Raw genomic sequence first — 21,839 nt, forward strand, 5'->3', positions numbered from 1 at the left:
ATAGTCAAACTCATAAAAACAGAGTAAAATGGTGTTTACCAGAGAATGGGGTTGGTGGGGTAGGACAGATGTTGTCTAAGGACACAAACTTGCAATGAGTAGTAAATAAGCATTAAATAAGTAGTAAATAGATTTTAATGTACACTGTAGTGAACAGAGACAATAATATTGCATTTTTTAATTACCAGGGGTTATTTGGGGATGTGGTAAGAACACTTAAGATCCATTTTCTTAGAAAATTTCAAATATATGCTATAACATTATTAACTGTAGTATACATGTTATACATTAGATAACCAGTGCTTGTCAAATATCTCCCCATTTTCTGAATACCTGGTATCCACCATGCTACTCACTGATTATATGAATTTGACTGTTTTATAGTACACATTTAAGTGATATTATTTGTCTTCCTCTTTCCAGCTCTTTTCACTCAGTATAATGGCTTCTAGTGTCATCCATGGCATCACAAATGGCAGGATTTCCTTCCCTTTTGTGGATGAATAATATTTCATTGTATGAACACTACATTTTCTTTATCCATGCATCCATTAACAGACATCTTGATTACTTCCCTGTCTTGGCTATTTTGTGTGGGAGTGCAGATTTCTCTTTGAGATACTGACTTCACTTCCATCAGACATATACCAGTATATTTAATTTTACTTCAACTATAAAGTAAAATGCAACAATAGGACTACAATAACTGCCCAACATAAACTAAATCCATAGGAGAGAATGTTCATATAATTGATGACATCATGTTTCCCAAGACTATTAGTAAGATGGGAAAATGGTTGAGTTCCAATTTAGTTAATAAAAACCATGTATAAAAAATTGATAGTATATCGGTTTTGTATTTTTAAAAAAGCAAATATATACACAGCAAAAATATTAAAAGAATACCTCCTATCTCTCTCTCTCTCTCTCTCTCTCTATATATATATATATATAGAGAGAGAGAGAGAGTAACATATAGTACTTCTCTCTGGATAATGGGATTTAGGTCACTTTTACTTCTATGTTTTTTTCCACATTTCTTAAAATATTTTTTTAAAGCAAAATATTTTATTTATTTTTAAAAAATATTTATTTAGGGCCTCCCTGGTGGCGCAGCGGTTGAGCGCTGGGTTGCGAAGCTGCCCGCGGCCTCTGCGGCGCCGGTTCGATCCCCGGCTGCTCCCCGGCCACCGGAGGAGGGTCCCACATGGCGCGCAGACCTCTCCTGCCGCCCGCTGCTCCCCTCAGCAGTGTACTTCGGTCCTTCTGCCTGCTCTGCTCCCTGCTCTGGCTCTGGTGAATTCTCTCACCCTCCCGTGCTTCTGACTGTACCCAGTGCATGTATAAACAAAACAAACAAACAAATAAATAAATAAAACATGCCTCTATTAAAAAAAAAAATATTTATTTATTGATACAAGAACTGGGGTACAGGCCAGACGTGTGGGGGGTGAGAGAGGATTCGCCAAAGACAGAGCGGGGAACAGAACAGGCAGACTGACTGAAATACACTGCTGAGGGGAGCAGTGGGCGAGTCAGGAGAGGTCTGCTGTGCCACGTGGGTTTCTCCCTGGCCAGCCGGGAATCGAAACCCGCACTGCAGAGGCTGCGGACAGCTTCACAGTGCTGCGCTCAACCTGCTGTGCCACCGGGGAGGCCCCTCTCAAAATATTTTTAAGAAAATATATTATTTCCCTAATCAGAATGCTCTTTTACAATTATAGAAAAAGTCATAATATCCCCCTTTCTCACAGAGATTTATCTTTTATAACCCCAAACATCTGTTTTTCTAACCTTTTCAATCAGGTCTACTGTGGTGATATTAAGGACAGAAATATTTTGGGACAAATGAAATCATTGTGAAGTTTTGCTACCCCAATTGATACAATAGATTCCTGACTTTTCTGATAAAGTTCACCAGATTTGAGATTTAGATCTTTTATTAAGGCAATTCAAGCACCTTAATGTTCTCTCTGTTTAATTTTCCTACCATCCAGATGGGAATCAACACCAGAGAGACTGCTTTAGTTCTTAGGACCAAGTGAACACTTTCAATCACATTTTCAATTATGACAAACTGTTTATTTTGTCCAGGAGTCCAAAATCTTCAGACATTTTCTATGGCCACCCTCAATAGATTTAATGTAGTGGCTATTTTGACACACCAAGGAAATTCTCAGACATGCCTTTAGATTTTCAAGTCTATCTGATAAAACATTACAAGACCTCTTTGATTGCTTATTTGCTTGAGGGAGGCAGGGCAGACAATCTCGTTTCTCAAGCCAACTCATTACCATTGTCTGCTTTGCCACATTCTAATGGCTAGATCTGTTCATTTGGGGGCCATTGGTTTGCTTAAGTTAGATAGTAACACAATTACTTAGGACTAGGGGGAAAACACATATTAGCCTGAGTCTTTCCAATGAGTAGGGAGTGTATGTATAAAGACTTCCTTAGAAGCCACATTACCTCTTCCATGCCAGTCGAGCTTATTCTAGTCAAAATTAGATCCCAATTGTCAGCCATCCAACATATCTGTTTTCTATTTCCTGAAAAAAAAAGTATAGTGTGAACTGTTTATGATCATTTTATTACAGATTGGAATTGTGGGAAGGACTGGGGCAGGCAAATCAACATTATCAAACTGCCTATTTAGAATTGTGGAACGGTCAGGAGGCAAAATTATTATTGATGGAATTGACATATCAACTATAGGACTTCATGACCTTCGTGGCAAACTTAACATTATACCCCAGGTAAAGCCTTTCTGAACTCACTCCAGTTAAACTTTATTTTTTTAATGTGGTCCTTCCAGGCATATAAATTAATTTTTGGAAGCCACATAAAATATTATGAAAAATTTCTATGTATATAATACTATTAAAAAGTTTTACTCTAACACATTCTTCTATTTGAAAATCTGGCATATCATTTTGTAAGTTTCCCTCATAACAGTAAATGCAATAAAATTTTAATGAAGAGCAGAGTGAATGCATTGTGTTTTATGGAGAGAAAGAAATATCTGAAGCTCTTGCTTGATTGGTGATAGGACTGTAGAATTTTGATTCTTTTGACTTGAAGTTTAGAAACATGAAAAAAAAAATGATCACATCATTTTCTAAAGTCCTTTGATTCTTCCATCTGTGAAATCAAAGCAACTTGATCATTACCAAGTATGCATATTGGTTTAAACATATGTCTGCAGTTAAAGATGACTTGTTCACTTGAGACTGAGAAATTTAAACTGAACATTTATGAGATCTTTGTATTACTTTCTAAAAATATCTTAAAATACTATAATTTCTGTGTCATATTATTTAGATTTATGCTTATAAATTTCCTTCAAAAATTTGAGTAATATCTGATTCTGGCAGGGAATGCTGTAAAGAAAGGAGAGATTAACCACTCCTCTTTTATGAATAAAATGCAGGTATATTAAAATACAGTTTTACCAGCCATGTTGGTGTATTAGAAAGAGATTGGACTTGACCAAACATTTACTTTCTAGTTTGTGGACAAGAGTTCTTTGGAATCTATAGTTTACTCTCTGTAAAATGGAGAATTTGACTTTTATTATTTCTGGTTGGAGTGTTTCTTGATAATAAAATATACATATTGTACATATATCCTATTTTATATCATATCCCTTATGATCACTATTGTTGTGACTGACATTTTTTTATACAAGTATACGAGGAGGAAAAAGAGAAACAAATATTTTAAGGATTTAATATGATTTATAGTTTATTCTAATTCTATTCTGCTTTTAATTTAAATATGAAATGAATTTAATAACTATATTAGGTTTGGTCATTTTTCTATTTCCATACTTATTTTCTGAGTCTGATTATTTTTAAAACTGTACTTATGCCTCAAATGACAGCAAGATTACCAAGTACCAATTTTATTTTCTAGGATCCTATTTTATTTTCTGGAACCCTTAAAATGAACTTGGATCCCCTAGAGAAGTATTCTGATAGCGAGCTGTGGAAGGTGCTGGAACTTTGTCACTTAAAAGAGTTTGTACGTTCCCTTCCCAAAAAGCTGTTACATGAGGTTTCTGAGGGTGGTGAAAATCTCAGGTAAGCTAAGAACAAAGCCCTCTGCCCAGGTTATTCATTCCCACTTTTTTAGAAATTCATTCCCACCTTTTTAGAGCTGGCCTAAAAGGGAAATTGGTTCTAAGCCACCAGGACTTTGTTTGGTGTGTTCAAAACACACCATTGCTGATTCTCTATAGAGAAGAGGGACAAGGAATAAGATGGCCACCACAGGCTGGAAAACTACTGGTAAAGGGGAAAAAAAGGGAGAGGAATAGTAAAATATGATAAATCATCTAATTGAATCTTTTTTTAGCGCAGACTCCTAAAAGAATTACCTTCCGAAAAAATGTTTTAAGTGGCTCCTTTGTCTTAAGGCTGTTTGATGTTATTAGATAGTTCCCTTCATGTGTTCAGAGACTATGCAAGAGAATTAGCTCCCCTCAACTCCTGCATCCCATAGCTCTGCTTATGCCTTGTTTTTTTTTCCTCTTTCCTTTCTGTTTCTGCCACACTGGATTCCTTGCTGGTTCATGAATATGCTTGACCAGCTCCTCCCTGTCTCAGGGATTTTATACCAGCTGTAGCATTTGCCAGGAATGCTTCCCTTGGAAATCTGCTTGGTTCAGCACCCAATTCTTACAGGTCTTAAATTAAAAGGGTTCTTTGAGTGAGGATTTCTTTGACACGCCCATCTAAAATGTACACTCCAGTTTACACCCTCCCTTTCTGTCTGTTTGAATTCTTCTTATTTCTATATATTTTGCTTATTTTGAGAATGTAAATTCCGTACAGACAAATATTTTTGCCTGCTTTGTTCTTTGCTCTATTTCCAGAACTTGGCTTTGTGGCTGGTATACTCATTTCTTTTTGGATATTTGTCACTCATCGAATACTTTTGATTAAAATATTTAATTATGAATGTGTGGTAGAATCATTTTAGAACAGGAAGTGCATGACTATAAAATTTACTGTTGAAATTATTTTTTTCTTTTCTCTAACAGCATTGGACAGCGGCAGCTTGTCTGTCTTGCTCGTGCTTTGCTTCGAAAAACAAAAATTCTCGTCTTGGATGAGGCAACAGCTTCCATTGATTTTGAAACTGATAGCTTGGTACAGTCAACGATCAGGAAGGAATTTTCCAACTGTACTGTCCTGACAATTGCTCATCGACTGCATTCTGTCATTGATTCAGATAGGTAAGCTTTTCTTGTTTTCAAAAATAAATCAATTTCTACAGAGGTAATTATTGAACATATAAAACATTTCAATTTTAATATTATTTACCACAAATAAAAAATAGTATCTGTGCAAAGAAATATAAAATTTTTCCTAGTGGATGGGAGTTTCCAAAATAATTACAAGAAAATTTTAATGCTAAGATAAACTAGAAAACTTGATAAAGTAAATAGAATATCTGATATAACTTAGTTATCTAATATTTACATTAACAAAAATAAAATAAAGGTGAACTGGAAAAAATGATTATAGTTTGCCTAATTGGATTTTTTTCTACATTGCAGGGTGCTTGTTTTAGACTCTGGAAGGATTATAGAATTTGAAACACCACAGAATTTGATACACCAGAAAGGACTTTTCTTTGAAATGATAAAAGAAGCTGGAATAAAACAAGACTCAGAGACAAAAAATAAATAACTTAAATTGTATTTTGGTTACATCAAGTTAAAAGAAAAGACTGGTATTTAAAAAAAAAAGACGGGAAGAAATGTACAAATAGGCTACTATCTGGCACATATGTTGATTGGCACCATAGTTCTAATTCTACTGGGCTGTATCTTCTCTCTCACATTCACGGTCTCTGTACTAGCTACTTTCTCGTAGGTGCTAAATGCCTCTGATACTTGACATTTCTGACTTTGTTCAGGGTCACCTCTCTGAAGGTTTCATTTTTTCCTTCTTCAGATCCAAATGCGCTTGTGTGTGTGTGTGTGTGTGTGTGTGTGTGTGTGTATACTCACTGACCCCATGTGCAAACCTTTGTCATGGGAGGGATCATAATCTATTTTAATTCATTTAGTCTTTCTCCCCACTAAAGCTTCTTGAATGCAAGTGTCCTATTTTAGTTGTTATGTATCATAGTGCTTTCATGTAGTTGGTACCTTACAGATATTTGTAGAATGAATAACTGGGTATTTTAGTGCAATAGACACAAGTATATAAATGTATATACATATGTATTTACCCACATATATATAAGCAATGTGTTGAGTCACTGTACAGTATATAAAATTATGGAGGAACAAGAGAAAGAAATTTTAAGCTATTTAGCTGTTTTTTGGAAAGAATGGTTATATGTTAACTGAATTTTATGTGCTATATATATTTACAAATAATTTTTAAAAATATTTTTACTACTTTGAGAAAAGAATTTTTTTGAACATTATTTTTGGCTGGATTACCTCAGTGAGTTATGTATCAGATGATATACATTCATGAGAAGATTACTGATTTGTAGTTCTAAAACTATCTAAAAGCTTTTTGACTTAAAAGTTTATGGAGTATTATAAAAGCAACATTATTTCTCTGTCTTGCCCTTCAAATTTGAAGTGTTGAAACTTCAGTATTTTTCCTTCAAGCTGATTTTAATAAAATATTTTAACATGTTTTAATGTTCACCAGTTCTTTTATTCTTTTGTCTCCTCCCTATACAACAACCTTGCATAATCTTGTTTCATCCCCTGAAAGTACTTACGAAAACTGCTTAAATTATAAAACCCTATTTTTTCTAAAACTTGCTCTCATTAGTGTGTAAATTACTTGAAATATTGTCCTGTTTTTACAATCCTTGAAATGCCTACCACTATTCTTTGAATGCAGTAAATTTTGAATAAATATTTGTTGATTCCACTGAAGGATTTAGATATTTCATTAGTCAATTAAATGTCATGCTTTAGCTTCTTTATGCCTACAGTAAGCCAATCATAGATACTCTGTAATTTAAAATATTAATTCAAAATGGATTAAATGATTTGAATGTAAGGCTTGAAACCATAAAACTCCTGAAAGAAAACGTAGTATGACAAGGGTCTTAGCAATGATTTTTTGAATCTAATACAAAAACCATAGGCAAGAAAGAATGAAATTATTGTAGCATACCATCTCACATCATACATAAAAACTGACTCAGAATGAATTAAAGACTATAATATAATACTTGAAACCATAAAACACCTACCTGAAAACACAGGCTGCAAAACTGGCTTCAGTGATGTCTTTGGAGACTCAACTAGACTGTCAAGGGAAACAAAAGCAAAAATAAACAATGAGACTACATCAGATCACAGCTTCTACACAGTGAAAGAAACTCTCCCTAAAAGAAGCCCTTCTGAATGGGGGAAACTTTTTACACATCAGACAATCAACAAGTGACTAATATCTAAGATTTCCAAAGTTCTCAAACAACTTAACAACCAAAAAAAAAAAAAAAAAAAAAATCCCAACACTAATAAACTTATTTTGACTAGAAGAGCTAAATAGACATTTCACAAATCAAGGCAGATGGACAACCGGCACAAGAAAATAGTCATTTCTTATGAGTTAAATGTAAACAAAAATCACAATGAGAAATGATCTCAAATGTGAGAATGGTCACTATTACAAAACTAAGAAACAAGCGTGGGCAAGCTGTGCAGAAAAAAGAACACTCATTCACTGTCAGTTGCAATGTAGACTGGTCTCTCTTTTTTAAATGCGTTAATTTATTTTTTATTTTTATATCATTTTTCATTTTTGTACAATGTATGCATTTCATCTTGGTTATAGTCCCCGTAAAATTCTCACCACCTATTTACCCATGAACTATCAGATATCGGTCTTTTTTTAACCCACATTTCCATGTGACATCACAAGCACTTCTGTCATGTTCAGTATATTAGCAAGTCATCAAATCTTGCCCAAATTCAAGGCAAGAGTATTACACAACTTGGCGAACATCAGGTCAGGATCACTGGACGATTTACTAGAGGACACCTACCTCAGTGGGCACTGTGTATTTGTTAAATACAGAAATGTCACTATATTTCCTCAAAATTTTTTTAAAGATGTATTTATTTATGCATACAAGATCTGGGGTACAGGCCAGAGATGTGAGGGGTGAGAGGATTCACCAGAGACAAGAGTGGGGAGCAGAACAGGCAGACTGACTTAAATACATAGCTGAGGGGAGCAGCGGGCGAGTCTGGAGAGGTCTAGGTAGTTCCCTGGCTGGGGATCGAACTCTTGTAGTGGCTGCTGATAGCTTCATAGTGCTGAGACTTAACCCTTTGCGCCACCAGGGAGGCCCATTTCCTCAAATTAGAGTCCCTTGGCAAATACCTATGAAAGAATCACAATTGGTGAGAGTTAAGCCTACCAATTTTATTTAAGGGCTATTTTGAGATGTTATTTGAATGAATTTCTTAGAAATGTAATATTGAGGTTTTTGTCAAAATTGTTTTGATATGGCGCAGCGGTTGAGCGCTGGGTTGCGAAGCTGCCCGCAGCCTCTGCAGCGCCGGTTCGATTCCCGGCTGCTCCTCGGCCACCAGAGGAGGGTCCCACATGGCGCGCAGACCTCTCCTGCCGCCCGCTGCTCCCCTCAGCAGTGTACTTCGGTCCTTCTGCCTGCTCTACTCCCCGCTCTGGCTCTGGTGAATTCTCTCACCCTCCCGCGCTTCTGACTGAACCCAGTGCATGTATAAACAAAAAACAAAACGAACAAACAAATAAATAAATAAATAATAAACATGCCTCTATAAAAAAAAAAAAAAAAAAAAAAAAGATAATACAAATCTTGTTAGAAAATTATAAAGTATTAAACCATCAACCAAAGGAATAGTCTATTATGCAATACAAACTATCTATATTATAGCCAAAATGTGTGAATTAGCATTCAGAATTTGGGAGAAACTGTTTCTATGATATAGGAACTGTCTCTTGTAAATTAGGGCAACAAGTAGCAAAAAGTATGTAAGCAACCCGAGATAGTCAGCATACAGGGTATGAGGCAATAGCTGCTGAGGTCACAAACCATGAGCATCAGATCAGCTCTGTCCTCACTTTCTTATTTATACAATTCAAAAAATGAACAAAGAATGAAAAATAAAGTACACAGTTTAAAAAATAAACCGCGAAGTGTTATTTATTTACATTAAAATGTGAATTACACACAAATTTAAGAAGAACAATCTGTTAAGACACAGCAACCACAATCTTCAGTATATGTTATACACAGCAGTAGGTGTTGGTAAGTTCAGTGGTTTCAGAAAGAACACAGTACCAAAACATTCCTGATACAAAATAAATAACTAATTCACATATTCTAACTATACAAGACTGTTAATATTTTAAGTTACATACTTCATAAAACACTAGCTAAATGTACAACCAAAATGTAGTTTACCTTGTGAAAAACATCTTTAATTAGCATAAATCATCCCTTTCAGGATACATTTTTATCTTTTAAATAAACTACAATGATTTCAAGACTATACAGAGACCCCTACAATATGATTGAAGGCAGACATTCATTCAGGTGTAACTAGAGAAAATGCTAAACTGCCTTCCACAAATTCCAACACTGCCATTCTACTTTCATAAACAAATTAATATTCCAATTTTAGTGTATGAGATTAGCTGCCCTGTTTTGCAAATTGTTTCCTCTAAAAAGTATTAAGATTGTTTTGAACTGCCTTTTACGTATTTGAGAAATTCAAGTTTATTTTTAAAAATCTTAAAATGCTTTAGAGGTTAAAGCTGATATTGTATGTGGAGATTCTGATAAATTGCTTTTCTCTTAAAGAGCTTTACAAAAAGGCCTTTTTCAATTATAAAATTTACTGAAGATTTATATAAAGTCCAAGGAAACACTTTAATATTTTCATAATGCAGTGAAGGATTCATCTTTGGCATTTCTCTTTTAGTTCTAAAATAAAATGTCAACACTCTATGCTTTTCTAGCTATCTACCACATTTTCTACACAGAATTATCTGATTGAAACTCTATTATAATAGCAATTCCTTTGCTAAGCAACTTTTTTTTAGAGACCTGCAAAACGTTAACATTCAGCTTTATACTGAGAAGCTGAAATGTTTTAATACCACTGGAATGATTTGTGTAGTTTTCTTTTTGGGTGATTGAAAACTCAACATCTTCTCAAATTCAATCATGGATAAAGCTGACATAGTTTACATTAACAAAAATGTTGACCAGAGTATAAATTTTAAATACTGAAATCAAGCATGCCTCTAACAAGGAAAAAAAAAAAATCTAGTAATATGGGCATCACAGAAATAAAACTGCTGTACTTTTTTGGTCCGTGTAGTTTTTCTAAAAGGATATAAACAAAAACAAAACAAAACAAATTCTCTTTTGTGAAATGCATCAACAATGCCTTCCATATCAGATTCCCACAATGCTTCCAGAATTCAATTTACTGTAAATTCAAATGCAATTTCATCTAACCTTAAGGCTGAAAACAGTTCAAGTGTGACTTTTAAAATGATAGCAGGAAACAAAACTAAGATTTTTACAATTGAACACAATTCCTTCACTCAAAATTAAATATGATGAATCTCAATAAAACTGAATCAATTATGATTTGATAGTTCAAATGCAAATTAAATTCTCTAAGGTTTATTAAAAACAAAGAAAAAATTATAAAGCAAGTACTACAGCTAATCACTATTTACAAATATCTCGGATAGCAAGAAACGTGATAGTAATGATGGTTTGATGGCTTTATTGTGACATTAACACATTTTAGAAACTGCTACTAACAATTCCTTATTGTTTTCTAACCAGGCAGAATCATGGAAAACCATTAAGAGAAAGAGGCACAGTAGATGAAGAAACAAGATTATAAGTTAGGTGTTTCTACTATCTGGTAGGAAACACTGAATAATTCTGTAACTAATTTAGAAAGAAAACAAATTGATCCAATAAATATATTTTAAAAATCTGGAGACTGTGCATTTACATGAACAGGACACTTAATGTGATATCATATTGATGAAAGTAAATTTGCTATATGGCAGTTATTGAGTATCTTATGTGCAGCTTATATGAATAATACTGCTATATCCCAGCCAATGTAAATACCTGACATCAACACCATCCTTCAAGTATAGATCAAATTAAGTTACATATGATAGTCAAGTAAATATACTACCAGCTCCTGCTAATATAATTTAGTAAGAACTGGGGATCCTATAATTGGCACTAGGCAATGTTTACAGTAAATAATTTTAAGAGCATATGGTTCTCTACTACTGAAACCCAGAAAATACCTCAATTTGCGCTCCTCTAAGTTTTACCTCATTTAAATTACTGTAAAAGTATCTGTTGGAATGGATTCTCTCCAAAATCAAATAGATTGATCTGGTCATATTCAATCTTAAAAAAAATGTTATGAAAACTTTTTGTGTATGTAATTTCTGCCTTTTAGGTAAATTTGCAAGATACTTCAGAGACTTCTCGTTTGGAAGTGGTCTGATAAAAAGAAAAGATCATCAGGCAATATCATAAGTGATAATCATTGTTCCATAATTCAGTTGAAGTTGGTCTTTTGTAAATGCTTATTGGGAATTTCTAAAGCACTAACTTGAAGAGGCCAAGAGCCTCCATCAATTCCTGCCTGGATAGCCACTCCTGTCACCACTGCCAGGTCTGGGTCTACAGATGTGTTGGGATCCTTCCCAAAGAACTCTTGAATGACTTGGCGGATCCGAGGAATACGAGTAGAGCCACCAACCAAAACCACTTCATCAATTTCAGTCTTTTCCAGGTGGCCTTCTTTTAATACTTGCCGAATGGGTACAAGTATTTTCTGGAATAGATCTTCATTAAGGGTGTCAAAGAGCTTCCGTGATATTTCTGTTTCAAATAAAACCAGACTTTCTCCACTTTTCTTTTCAGGATGGTTAACTCCAAACACACCATTCACATGGTGCCCATCTGCTGGGGAAAGTCTGTCCTTGGGCAGTTCAGTGTCACCACTTTGGGGTTCTTTCCTGGCTTCTTCCTCCACTGTGAGTAATACTGATACCTGGGCAGACTGATGAAGAGTCAAATTTAATTTCACCATTTCTACGGCTTGTCTTAATCTGTGGATTTCTTCTTTCCTAGATGGTCGGAAACCATATGTTTGATAGATCTGTTTATATAAGTATTGAAGCAATCTCTGATTGAAGTCCTGTCCTCCTAGTTTATTGTTTCCTAAGTTAAAAATAAAAGTTTGTTATTCATATATACACATGTGTATAAGTATGTGTATACTGTGTCTGTAACATGCATGTATAAAAATGAAATTCCAGGAATAGAAAATCTCTTGCTTAATGTTATTATTAGGATTTTATTCATACAAAAGTGATAAAGAATAACTGGAACAATATTTGAGCTCAAATGTGTATGATAAAAATTGTACATCTGAGTTAAAATTTTTAAGTATATATAAGGTAGTATTTCTTAATTATATCAAAATGATTTTTCAGAAAATAAAAACTGAGAAAATAGACTGCTTTTAAGTAGCTACTTGAATTATGACTAATTGTCATAATTCTCAACAGAAAAAAAACACATCTTAATTAAAAGGTACTGGGGCATTTTATCCTTTCTTAAAAATGCTTTTACTGGAGTGGTTAAGGGCAAACAAGTAGAAAAAATGGGGCCTCCCTGGTGGTGCAAAGGGTTAAGATGCAAACTGTGAAGCGGTCCACAGCCACTGCAGCACAAGTTCGATCCCTCGGCAGGCCACAGAGCTACCCACATGGTGCAGCAGACCTCTCCTTACTCGCCCACTGCTCCCTTCAGCAGTGTACTTTGGTCAATTTGTCTGTTCTGTTCCCCATTCTGTTTCTGGTGAATCCTCTCACCCCCCATACCTCTGGCCTGTACACCAGCTCCTGTATGCAGAAATTAATAAATCTTTTTAAAAAATTAAAAAAAAAGAAACAAGTAGAAAAAATGATGTCCAAGGAAAAGAATAATTTAAACCCCCGACACTAAAACTGGTTCTAAAAATAAGCCTAGTAAGGAGAAAGAAAGTGTTTAAGTTAGACCATCTCTAACTTACACGTCAACTTTTCAAACAGATTTAATTTCTTAAAATAAATGAAAGCAAAATCCTTAAAAAAAGTATTTAGGATGAATGACTGTATCATTTCCTACAGAATACTATAATATTTCTGAAGGTATCTATTTGTGAAACATTACCAAATAAAACTCATCCCCTTTGGTTCCCTTCAAAGATTATGAAAAGTACTGGCTCGGTGAGATACAAATGGTAGTGTACTTATTTGACTTGTAGGATTTCCAGGCATCTTTTGAGACTTCATTTTCTGCTACAAAAATTCATGAATGATAGTATAAATTACATATATAGAAGATTACCAAAAGAAAGTATGAAAGTATTGGAAAAAAATTCTTTTGACACCCCCAAAACTTAACTATAGCTGTCTCCTGGTATCCATTGATTTCAGGGTCCCCAAGGATACTAAAATCCATTGATGCTCAAATTATCATTGGCCCCTGTTATTCAATCAAGGGTTTCCCATTTTCAGCTGGTTGAATCTATGAATGTGGAACCGGTGGATATGGAAGGTCAACTATATTTACTGACAATAAGGACCCACATATAAGTGAGCCTGTGCAGTTCAAACTGGTGTTCATCAAGGCTCAACTCTTTTCCACCACTACCACCCCTTTTGTTTCCTGTCCTTTTACTTCTCCCCTCCCCTTTTAATACTTTATACTGAACTAATTTAATTTTAAGTCTTCCTATATTTTTCCTTACCAGACATTGCTCGGGTTACAAACATTCCTCCTTGTTTATTTAGCAACGACACATCTAGAGTTCCTCCGCCCAAGTCTATCACCAAGACATGAAAGACATCAACCTTGTGGAGACCATAGGCCATAGCTGCTGCTGTAGGTTCGTTTATTACTCTTAAGATCTTTAGTCCTGTGAGATTAGGTGGAGGAAGAATAATTCATGAGCAGACACTATTAAGAAATGCCTCACTCAATCTCATAGTTAATTAGTGCTTTCAATAACTTCAACTACACAGAGAAATAATGAGGAAGAATAGTCATAAACCCAATAAAATTAAGGAAAATGGGAAATACATGTTTTTTAAGCATGTCATTAAAGGTATTCTAAAAGATTAAACAAAGTAATAAAGGCCCAAACTCAGTGGAATACATCACTCAGTTCTATAATATTTAAAAAGTTTCTCACTCTTCTAATTTTTAATATATTACGTGGGAATATATAAGCAATAAAATTTTAATCATTAGTTACTATAACAAATTGCTGTGAGAATGAGATAAATTACTATGCTTCTTTAAAAAAACTTTCGAAAGATGAGAACACAGAAGGAATGAAGGGGGTTCTGCTAAATGAAGTAAGTGAGAAGGAGAAAGACAAATACTGGATGATTTCACTCATATGTGGAATATAGAAAGGGAGATAAAAAGAGAAGTGATGAAACTAAATCAAAACAAATCCTAGAACCATGTCTGCAGATTTGGGGCACTAGCGTGGCAGGCAGGGTGGAGACGGGAAGAAGGTAGCAGGGGGCCCAGTGGCATAGAGTAAAGGGCTATGGGTGATTGGATGGTGGGGGTGGTGTGGTAACATATATCAGAAGAGGTGTGAACCTATTCCCTGTATCACATATAGTGTTATAAAACAATGTTACCTCAATAAAGAAAAAAATGACTTTTTACTAAAAAGAAACACATGAATAAAATGACTAAAAAAAAATCTAGATGAGTTGCTCTTATTGCTACAACGTTAACTCTTTAAAAAGTACTGAAAAAGCAAGACCCACAAACGCAAACCTAACATATACAGCAAATCTCATTTTGAAGGTAATGTTAAATTGAAAGTGCATGTAAAAAAATCAGATTTCCTTGAGGACCATTCCTGCTTCAACGTAACTACCATAGTTAGGAAAGTAATGTGGAATTAGGTATTGGAATCATAAAAACTATCAAACTTTGAAGAATTTATTTAAATACTATGTCTTTCCCCTTAGTTTCTGACTTCATCACTTACTCTTCTCAGGTCATACTACCCACTTCTAACTTCTTAATTACCAATAAATTCCCATTTTATGGCTGCTACACTGGATGTGCTCTCTCCATGAAACATATTTCTTCCATGTATCTGCTTGGTTAACTACAAGAGTAGGCTCCTTCAAGAGTGCATAAATATCACTTTCTCAATAATGTCTACCCAACCATTGTCAGCCCCCCACTTCCTGATTACTACCAACAATCTTGCCGTCTTACCCTTTTTATAATAAGCAGGTTACTTTATGATATACAATGCATCAGGGTTCTGACCAGGGGTGATTTTGCCTCTCAGGAGACACCTGACACTGTCTGGAGACATATCTGATTGGGAGATGTCATAATGATCATTTGAAAACCGAGCCAAAATCCATTTAATTTACTACCATGCAATTTATTTAAGCACCAAGGTAAGTGGTTTTCAAAGTGATAAAACTGACTACAGAAGATTTTCAAGTTAAGTAAATTTTGAGAAAAATGCAACTCAGGCAAGGGTGTTATTACCTGCAAGGTTAGCAGCTTCAATTGTTGAATTTCTCTGTTTCAGATCAAATTCTGCTGGCACAGAAATCACAGCATTGACAACTGGCATTCCAAGGTATTCCTCTGCCATTTCCTTTAACTTTAACAAGAGTCTGGACCCAACATATTCGGGGGAAACAGTGATGGTCTCATTACTTGTCACAGAAAACTCTACCAATCCATTTTTGTTTAAAACCTAATAGAATTTGTCAAAAAAAGAGAAAAAGTTTGAGTTTGCAATGTATACACACATACACATATATAATAAACACATACTGGATTTTTTCAATAAAAACTTCCCCTTACATTTACAAGGTCATAAAATTAACTTCATGAAGATCAGAGGTTATTTCTGAAAAATTGTACTTTAAAAACTGTAAGTGAATCCACACCACAGTTTTCAAGAAAGGAGAATAATAAAAATTCATCACCATGCATCTAATTGGCAAATAGAAGACTCTCAATATATGTATTTATTAAATGAAAGACAAAATGAATGATAAAATATAAGGAAGAACAGTTGCTCTAACTTGTATCTCAGGATCCTTTTCTTTCCCTAAATTAACTTATTTCCAAAAATAATAAATACCAGAAAGAATGTTCTGGTGTATACTAACAAGAATTATTTTACTAACTCATTATGTTCTTATCTATGAATTAACTATCACTTACATTCTTGTGTCCAAGAAGACAAAACTTTACTATTCCTACTGATGTAGTTGTATATTTAAAAGATTACATTAGTTTTAAAAATAGTGTCCTACTTTCACCAACAGATTGCATTAATACCAGTAGTAGAATTAGTCTGTTTTAAGAAATTATAAGAATTTTTCTAGTCATTCTGGACTACATAATTAGTTTTCAATCATGAAAATGGTGACTGTCAAAAAAGTATTTCACTCGTCTGGGAAATGCAAGCAAGCTACACACATTATTATAATAAGGTCCAAAGACACCAGTACCATCGTAACACACATAAAAAAGAAACAACAAAAACTCATATCACTTAGAATTTTAAATAACTCTTAGTTGGAAACCAGCATAGAGGTTCCTCCAAAAATTAAAACTAGAACTAAGATATGATCCATCATTTCTTCTGGTAATATATTGGAAGGAAACAAAGACTATACAGAAGAGATATCTACACACCTGTGTTATAGCAACATTGCTTGTAAGAATAGTTAAGACGTAAAAACAACCTACAGGGCTTCCTTGGTGGTACAAGAGGTTAAGTCTCAGCATTATGAAACTATCAGCAGTCACTACAGTACAAATTTAATCCCTAGCCAGGGAGCTAATCCAAATGGCGCATCAGACCTCTCCTGTCTCTCCTGCTGCTCCCCTCAGCATATTTCAGAAGATTGGCCTGTTCTGCTCCCCACTCTGTCTCTGGTGAATCCTTTCACCTCCAACCCCCACACCTCTGGCCTGTACCCCAGCTCTTATATACATAAATAAATCTAAAAAAATAAAAGCAACCTAAGTGTCCACTGATAAGTGAATGAATAAAGGGATTATGGTATCTATACATATATATCTAATATCTTGTATAGATACCAAAAAAATACACACACTACATACACACACACACACAGAGGACTATTACTCATCCATGCAAATGAAGAATGCAATTTCTACTACATACATGGAACTTGAAGATATTACGCTTAGTGAAATAAGCTGTTCAGAGAAAGCAAATAGCTTGATTCACTTACATGTGAATCAGAAAGAAAAAAACAAAAACAAGAAACAAAAAAGTCACATACTTGTAGACCAGAGGTGGAGTAAATGAATGAAGGTGGTCATGTTTCCAGTTGTATTATAAATAAATTTAGGAAATTATCAGAGAAGTGTATAAAAATATGCATGGGCTATTCACTGAAACTCCAAAATTAGACAGTTTTGGGGAAAAAAGTAAGTACTTTGGCAAGAGACTAAATTCTGAGTTCTTATCACAAGGAAAAAAGCTGGTTTTCATAGCTATATGAGATGACAGATATTAAGCTTACTGTGGTAATCATAATATATGTCAATCAAGTCATTAACTTATACACCATACACTTTTATTTTGTTATATGTCAATTATTTAATATATAGGAGTCTAAGGAATAAACTAGAAAACAACAAAGAAATCATGGGGCAATTTTTTTTACTCCTCTGAAAGTGGATAAATCAATAATTTTTATGGATGCGTTATTTGGTAAGCAGCACAGATGCAGCTACCTATTTTAAAACCTATGCATTTAGAACACTTCTTAATTTATAAAGAAAAAGTTACATGAAATAAACATTTAATGTTTAACCATTAAATGTTCAAAACATGTAGCTTAACCTCAACCTGCATATATTAATACAAAAGCATTAGGAAAAAATATGCAAAGAAAGGGGATATAGAAGATGGTGGATGGACAGAAACCTTGAGTCACTGCTTGTCTCAGGGATACTGAGGATAAGTATCCAGAGGGAGCAGTAACATCTGGAATGGAGCTGGCGAAGGGAGGACCAGTGTTTTAGCAATGAGAGCTGAAACCATAAAAAGACTGAGAAACATAAGTCAGGAATGGTGCCAGTTCACGAGGAAGGATACAGGTCCTTCCCCAACCAGTCCCTACAGCATCAGGCTGTCCCACAGCACCAGCAGGAAGGAGAGTGCACCATTCACAGTGGCAGCATAGTCTGTTTGACAGTTCAATGAAGGACACCTAGGTGGCCAGGGACTGGGTTCAGCAGTGGGACCATCCATGACACACTTTCTGGGTTCCCAGTTTTGTCTTGAGTCCACCCTGGGGAGTTGTGAAAATTCCTATCCCTCCCTCCACCAGACCCTGTGCAACTTCTGCACCTAGAAAGAAACTGCAAGAGGCCACAGTGAGAAGACATAACTTTTCTGTGTGCAAGTTGGTCATTTAAGTCTTAAAAAATGTGCACACATTTCATTTCTCATGTCTACTTCTAGAACTCAAATTTAGGAAATTATCAGAGATGTGTATAAAGATATATGCACAAGGATATTGAGACTGAACAATTAAATAGGGGGACCAAACAGCATTCCATTCCAAACAACTATGAATAATACTTATGTAAACTTATTGTCTGTGCGACATTGTTGAGTTTCAAACGAGTCATACAACAGCATGCCTTGTATGATCTTTTTAAGTATATAAAATGTATATACTCACATAGAATATCCGTCCATACATCCATGCATGCATGCATCCATCCATCCACCACCTACCCACTCTACAAGGGTTTTATTAGCCTCTCTGTTACAATGAAAGACCTAAGTGGACATTCTGAGGATGGCAGAGCAAGAACACGGTAAGATCCTAAGTTCATAATAGTATTGCAGGGCCACTCACTTACTTACCCTGGAGCTGCTATAGGATTGCTTGTTATCTGAGATAACAAAACTTTGATACAGATTAAATGAAGATACAGATTTATTGGTTGAAATAAAACATTTTGTAACTGGAAGTCAAAGCATAAACTGAAACATTATATTGAACTAAAATTAAGTAAGAGTCCAGTTTTGTCACTTACCTTAAATGGGTATCTGCCAATTTCAGCCTCCAGTTCTTCTGGGGTAAAAATCTTGCCTATGAATCTTTTGGCATCATATATTGTATTCTGAGGATTTGAATCTGCCAGCTCTAAGCTTTCATACCCCACATAAACATCATTGTCAGTAAAGGACACCATGCTGGGTATGCTGACATGCCCATTTTCATCTGGAATAACCTTTACTTTTCCTGTGCCAGGAAAAAACACCCCAACTGAGCAGTAGGTGGTGCCAAGGTCAATGCCAATCACTTTAGGAGTAGGTAATGGTAAATACTGTTGTGCCAAATAACCAGCTAAAAGGAGAGTCAGAACAGCTGATCCTGAAATACAAGCAAATTAAAAGTTCTGTCTTATCAAAGTAGTACAATATGTCAAATTACAGCAAAGTCCCTTTAATACCACTTTTTGAAACAAGACTAAAATTACACATTCTCAAAATATTTTCTAGGCCTCCCTGGTGGCGCAATGGGTTAAGCACTGCACTATGAAGCAATCCGCAGCCTCTGCAGCAAAAGTTCCATCCCCGGCTGGCCACGGAGCAACCCACATGGTGCAGCAGATCTCTCCAGACTCGCCCGCTGCTCCCCTCAGCAGTGTGTTTCAGTCAGCCTGCCTGTTCTTTTTCCTGCTCTGTCTCTGGTGAATCCTCTCACCCCCTGCATCTCTGGCCTGTACCCCAGCTCTTGTATGCATAAATAAATAAATCTTAAAAAAATTTTCTTTTATAGCACCAATGATAACATTTCTTTAGACATCGTTCTTTATAATGTAATCTGGCTACAACACAATTAACAGGAAGTGTAGTTAGTTGTATGTGTACTTCATTCATGGTGAATAAAAGAATATGAAGCAAAATTATTTCAAAAAATAATTGTGTTGATGCTGGAGAAAAGCCATTCATTTACCTGGAGGGAAAGCTAGATCTAATCCAATTTCTTGATCATTTGGCATTTAGATTTTATTGCTTTTTAGAGGGTTTTCGTTCTTATTAAAAAAGAACTTCATAATTAAAATTCTCACAGCAAAACTTCTAGTATTGTCAGGCTCTTGACCTCCTTTTTTCTTCCAAAAGCATGGAATGGATAATGATTTTGAAAGCTGCCTAGCTATTCAACTTTATCACAGAACATAGTTAAATTTTCTGAACTTAAATATGAATTAAGGGCATATTTCTTATAGAGAAAATATTTAGGGAAGGAAAAGCACAGGCACGTATAACTGATGACAACATACATGGAAACTTCTAGAAAGGAGATTTTATTGAGTGTTGTATTACCTGAGCAAGGCATGGTTCCTACCAAACAGCTCCTCAACAGATATTAATTGATGGAAAAAAAATGAATCTTAACAATGCCATGCAGACTGTAACATAAGCGATCAAGAAGTCTGTCTCTTGGAATTCACAATTTATTAGTTATATGGTTTCAGGAGGCTGTGTTAAACACCTGTGTCCATCCCTGTTACATGACTCAAAACGTCAAATTGCAGGAGTCTATCTTACTAATTGTTAGCTCATCCTCGTCAACACATAACTCAAAGAAATTAAATCAAGAGGCAACCCCACTTTCCTCTCGTTCCTACGTGCAAAATTCAAAAACAATTCACCACCCGCTCTTCCGGGAGTGGAATTCCTACCCCCAATTGATGGAAAGAGCTTGGATCTCGCAAAATCCGGTACCCTAGGGGGACCCCTGACCCCCCAGGGGTCTACAGCCCCTGACACTGCTGCTGCTCCTCTCCCTCCACAAAGGGTATTGGAGATTCACGGGCTCGGAGACTCCTAAAGGCCTCAATTCAACCAATGATTCAAAACTGTCGTTCTGCTGGAAAGCGGATGCTCCCACGAAGTCCGCAGAGGGTAGCTGCAGCCCCCCCAGGCCTACTCCAGCTCCGGCCCTCCTGGAGGCGACCCCCAGCCCGGCGCCCCAAACAACCAGAAACTGCTTCTAAGTCACCTTTACTGCGCCCTTCCACCTAGCCAACTGGACTCGGGAGGTGCGACAACCGCCCCGTCCAATCCCGCCATCCCAAACCGCTCCGGCGCCCACAACTGCCACCGGGACCCCCCCCCCATCACTGACCTAAGATCGTCATCTCTCCGGCCATCACAGTCCTGCCAAAGAGACTTGGGATGACTGTACCCGACGCGAGGCACCGCCCCCACGCCGCCCGGCGGCCCCGCGCGTTCCTGGGAAATGTAGTTCTTTTTCTTTGATGAAGGCGGAAAAGTTACATTTCCGGCCCGAGCCAGGACTTCATGTACCATGATGTCGCGGGCCCGAGAGTCTCCATTCAACGGCTATCCGTGACGACTGAGACGCTCTCCTACGCACCGGCTGCCGAGCCAATTAGGCCGAGGAAAAGGGCCAAGACGAGCAGCTGGAGCTTATAACCAAACCTAAGGCGCTGAGAGCCAACAGGAGGTAAAAACAATCTCTTTAGCGCCGCCTACGCATTGCATTCTGGGAAGTGTAGTTCGGCTTACTTTCATTGATGGCGGGAGAGTGAGGACTGTTAGGTCATTGGTTTTTATAAGACCTGGCTCTAAGCAGGTCCGAGTTCACGCCTTTATTCTTTTGTCCTCCCTGCTTTGTAAAGCATATTCCTTTGTTTGGGGTCTAGACTTGAGCTGAGATTTCTCT

At 36.1% G+C, this 21,839-nt stretch overlaps 2 protein-coding genes across 2 annotated transcripts in view; one reads left to right on the forward strand and one right to left on the reverse strand.

The window, feature by feature from the left end:
• LOC311170359 (multidrug resistance-associated protein 1-like) overlaps nt 1-5,696 on the forward strand; it is a gene marked incomplete at both ends in the record, with an annotated part of 110,365 nt that extends 104,669 nt beyond the window's left edge. Inside the window, 4 exon segments of the mRNA XM_084232725.1 lie at nt 2,598-2,756; nt 3,916-4,082; nt 5,045-5,239; nt 5,564-5,696. Of these exon segments, the coding sequence (XP_084088851.1) occupies nt 2,598-2,756; nt 3,916-4,082; nt 5,045-5,239; nt 5,564-5,696 (654 nt within the window).
• A 5,891-nt stretch (nt 5,697-11,587) lies between these two features.
• HSPA13 (heat shock protein family A (Hsp70) member 13) lies at nt 11,588-21,615 on the reverse strand (the record flags this gene model as incomplete). Its single annotated transcript, XM_084232217.1, has 5 exons — nt 21,279-21,615; nt 19,177-19,517; nt 15,619-15,832; nt 13,832-13,999; nt 11,588-12,255 (listed from the first exon to the last, which is right to left on the reverse strand). The coding sequence occupies exons 1-5, from the start codon at nt 21,301-21,303 to the stop codon at nt 11,588-11,590; spliced, it is 1,416 nt and encodes a 471-aa protein (XP_084088343.1). The 5' UTR covers nt 21,304-21,615.
• Between the last annotated feature and the right edge of the window lie 224 nt (nt 21,616-21,839).

Source organism: Talpa europaea (genome assembly GCF_964194135.1).
Source record: "Talpa europaea genome assembly, chromosome: 4".
Taxonomy (NCBI): Eukaryota; Metazoa; Chordata; class Mammalia; order Eulipotyphla; family Talpidae; genus Talpa; species Talpa europaea.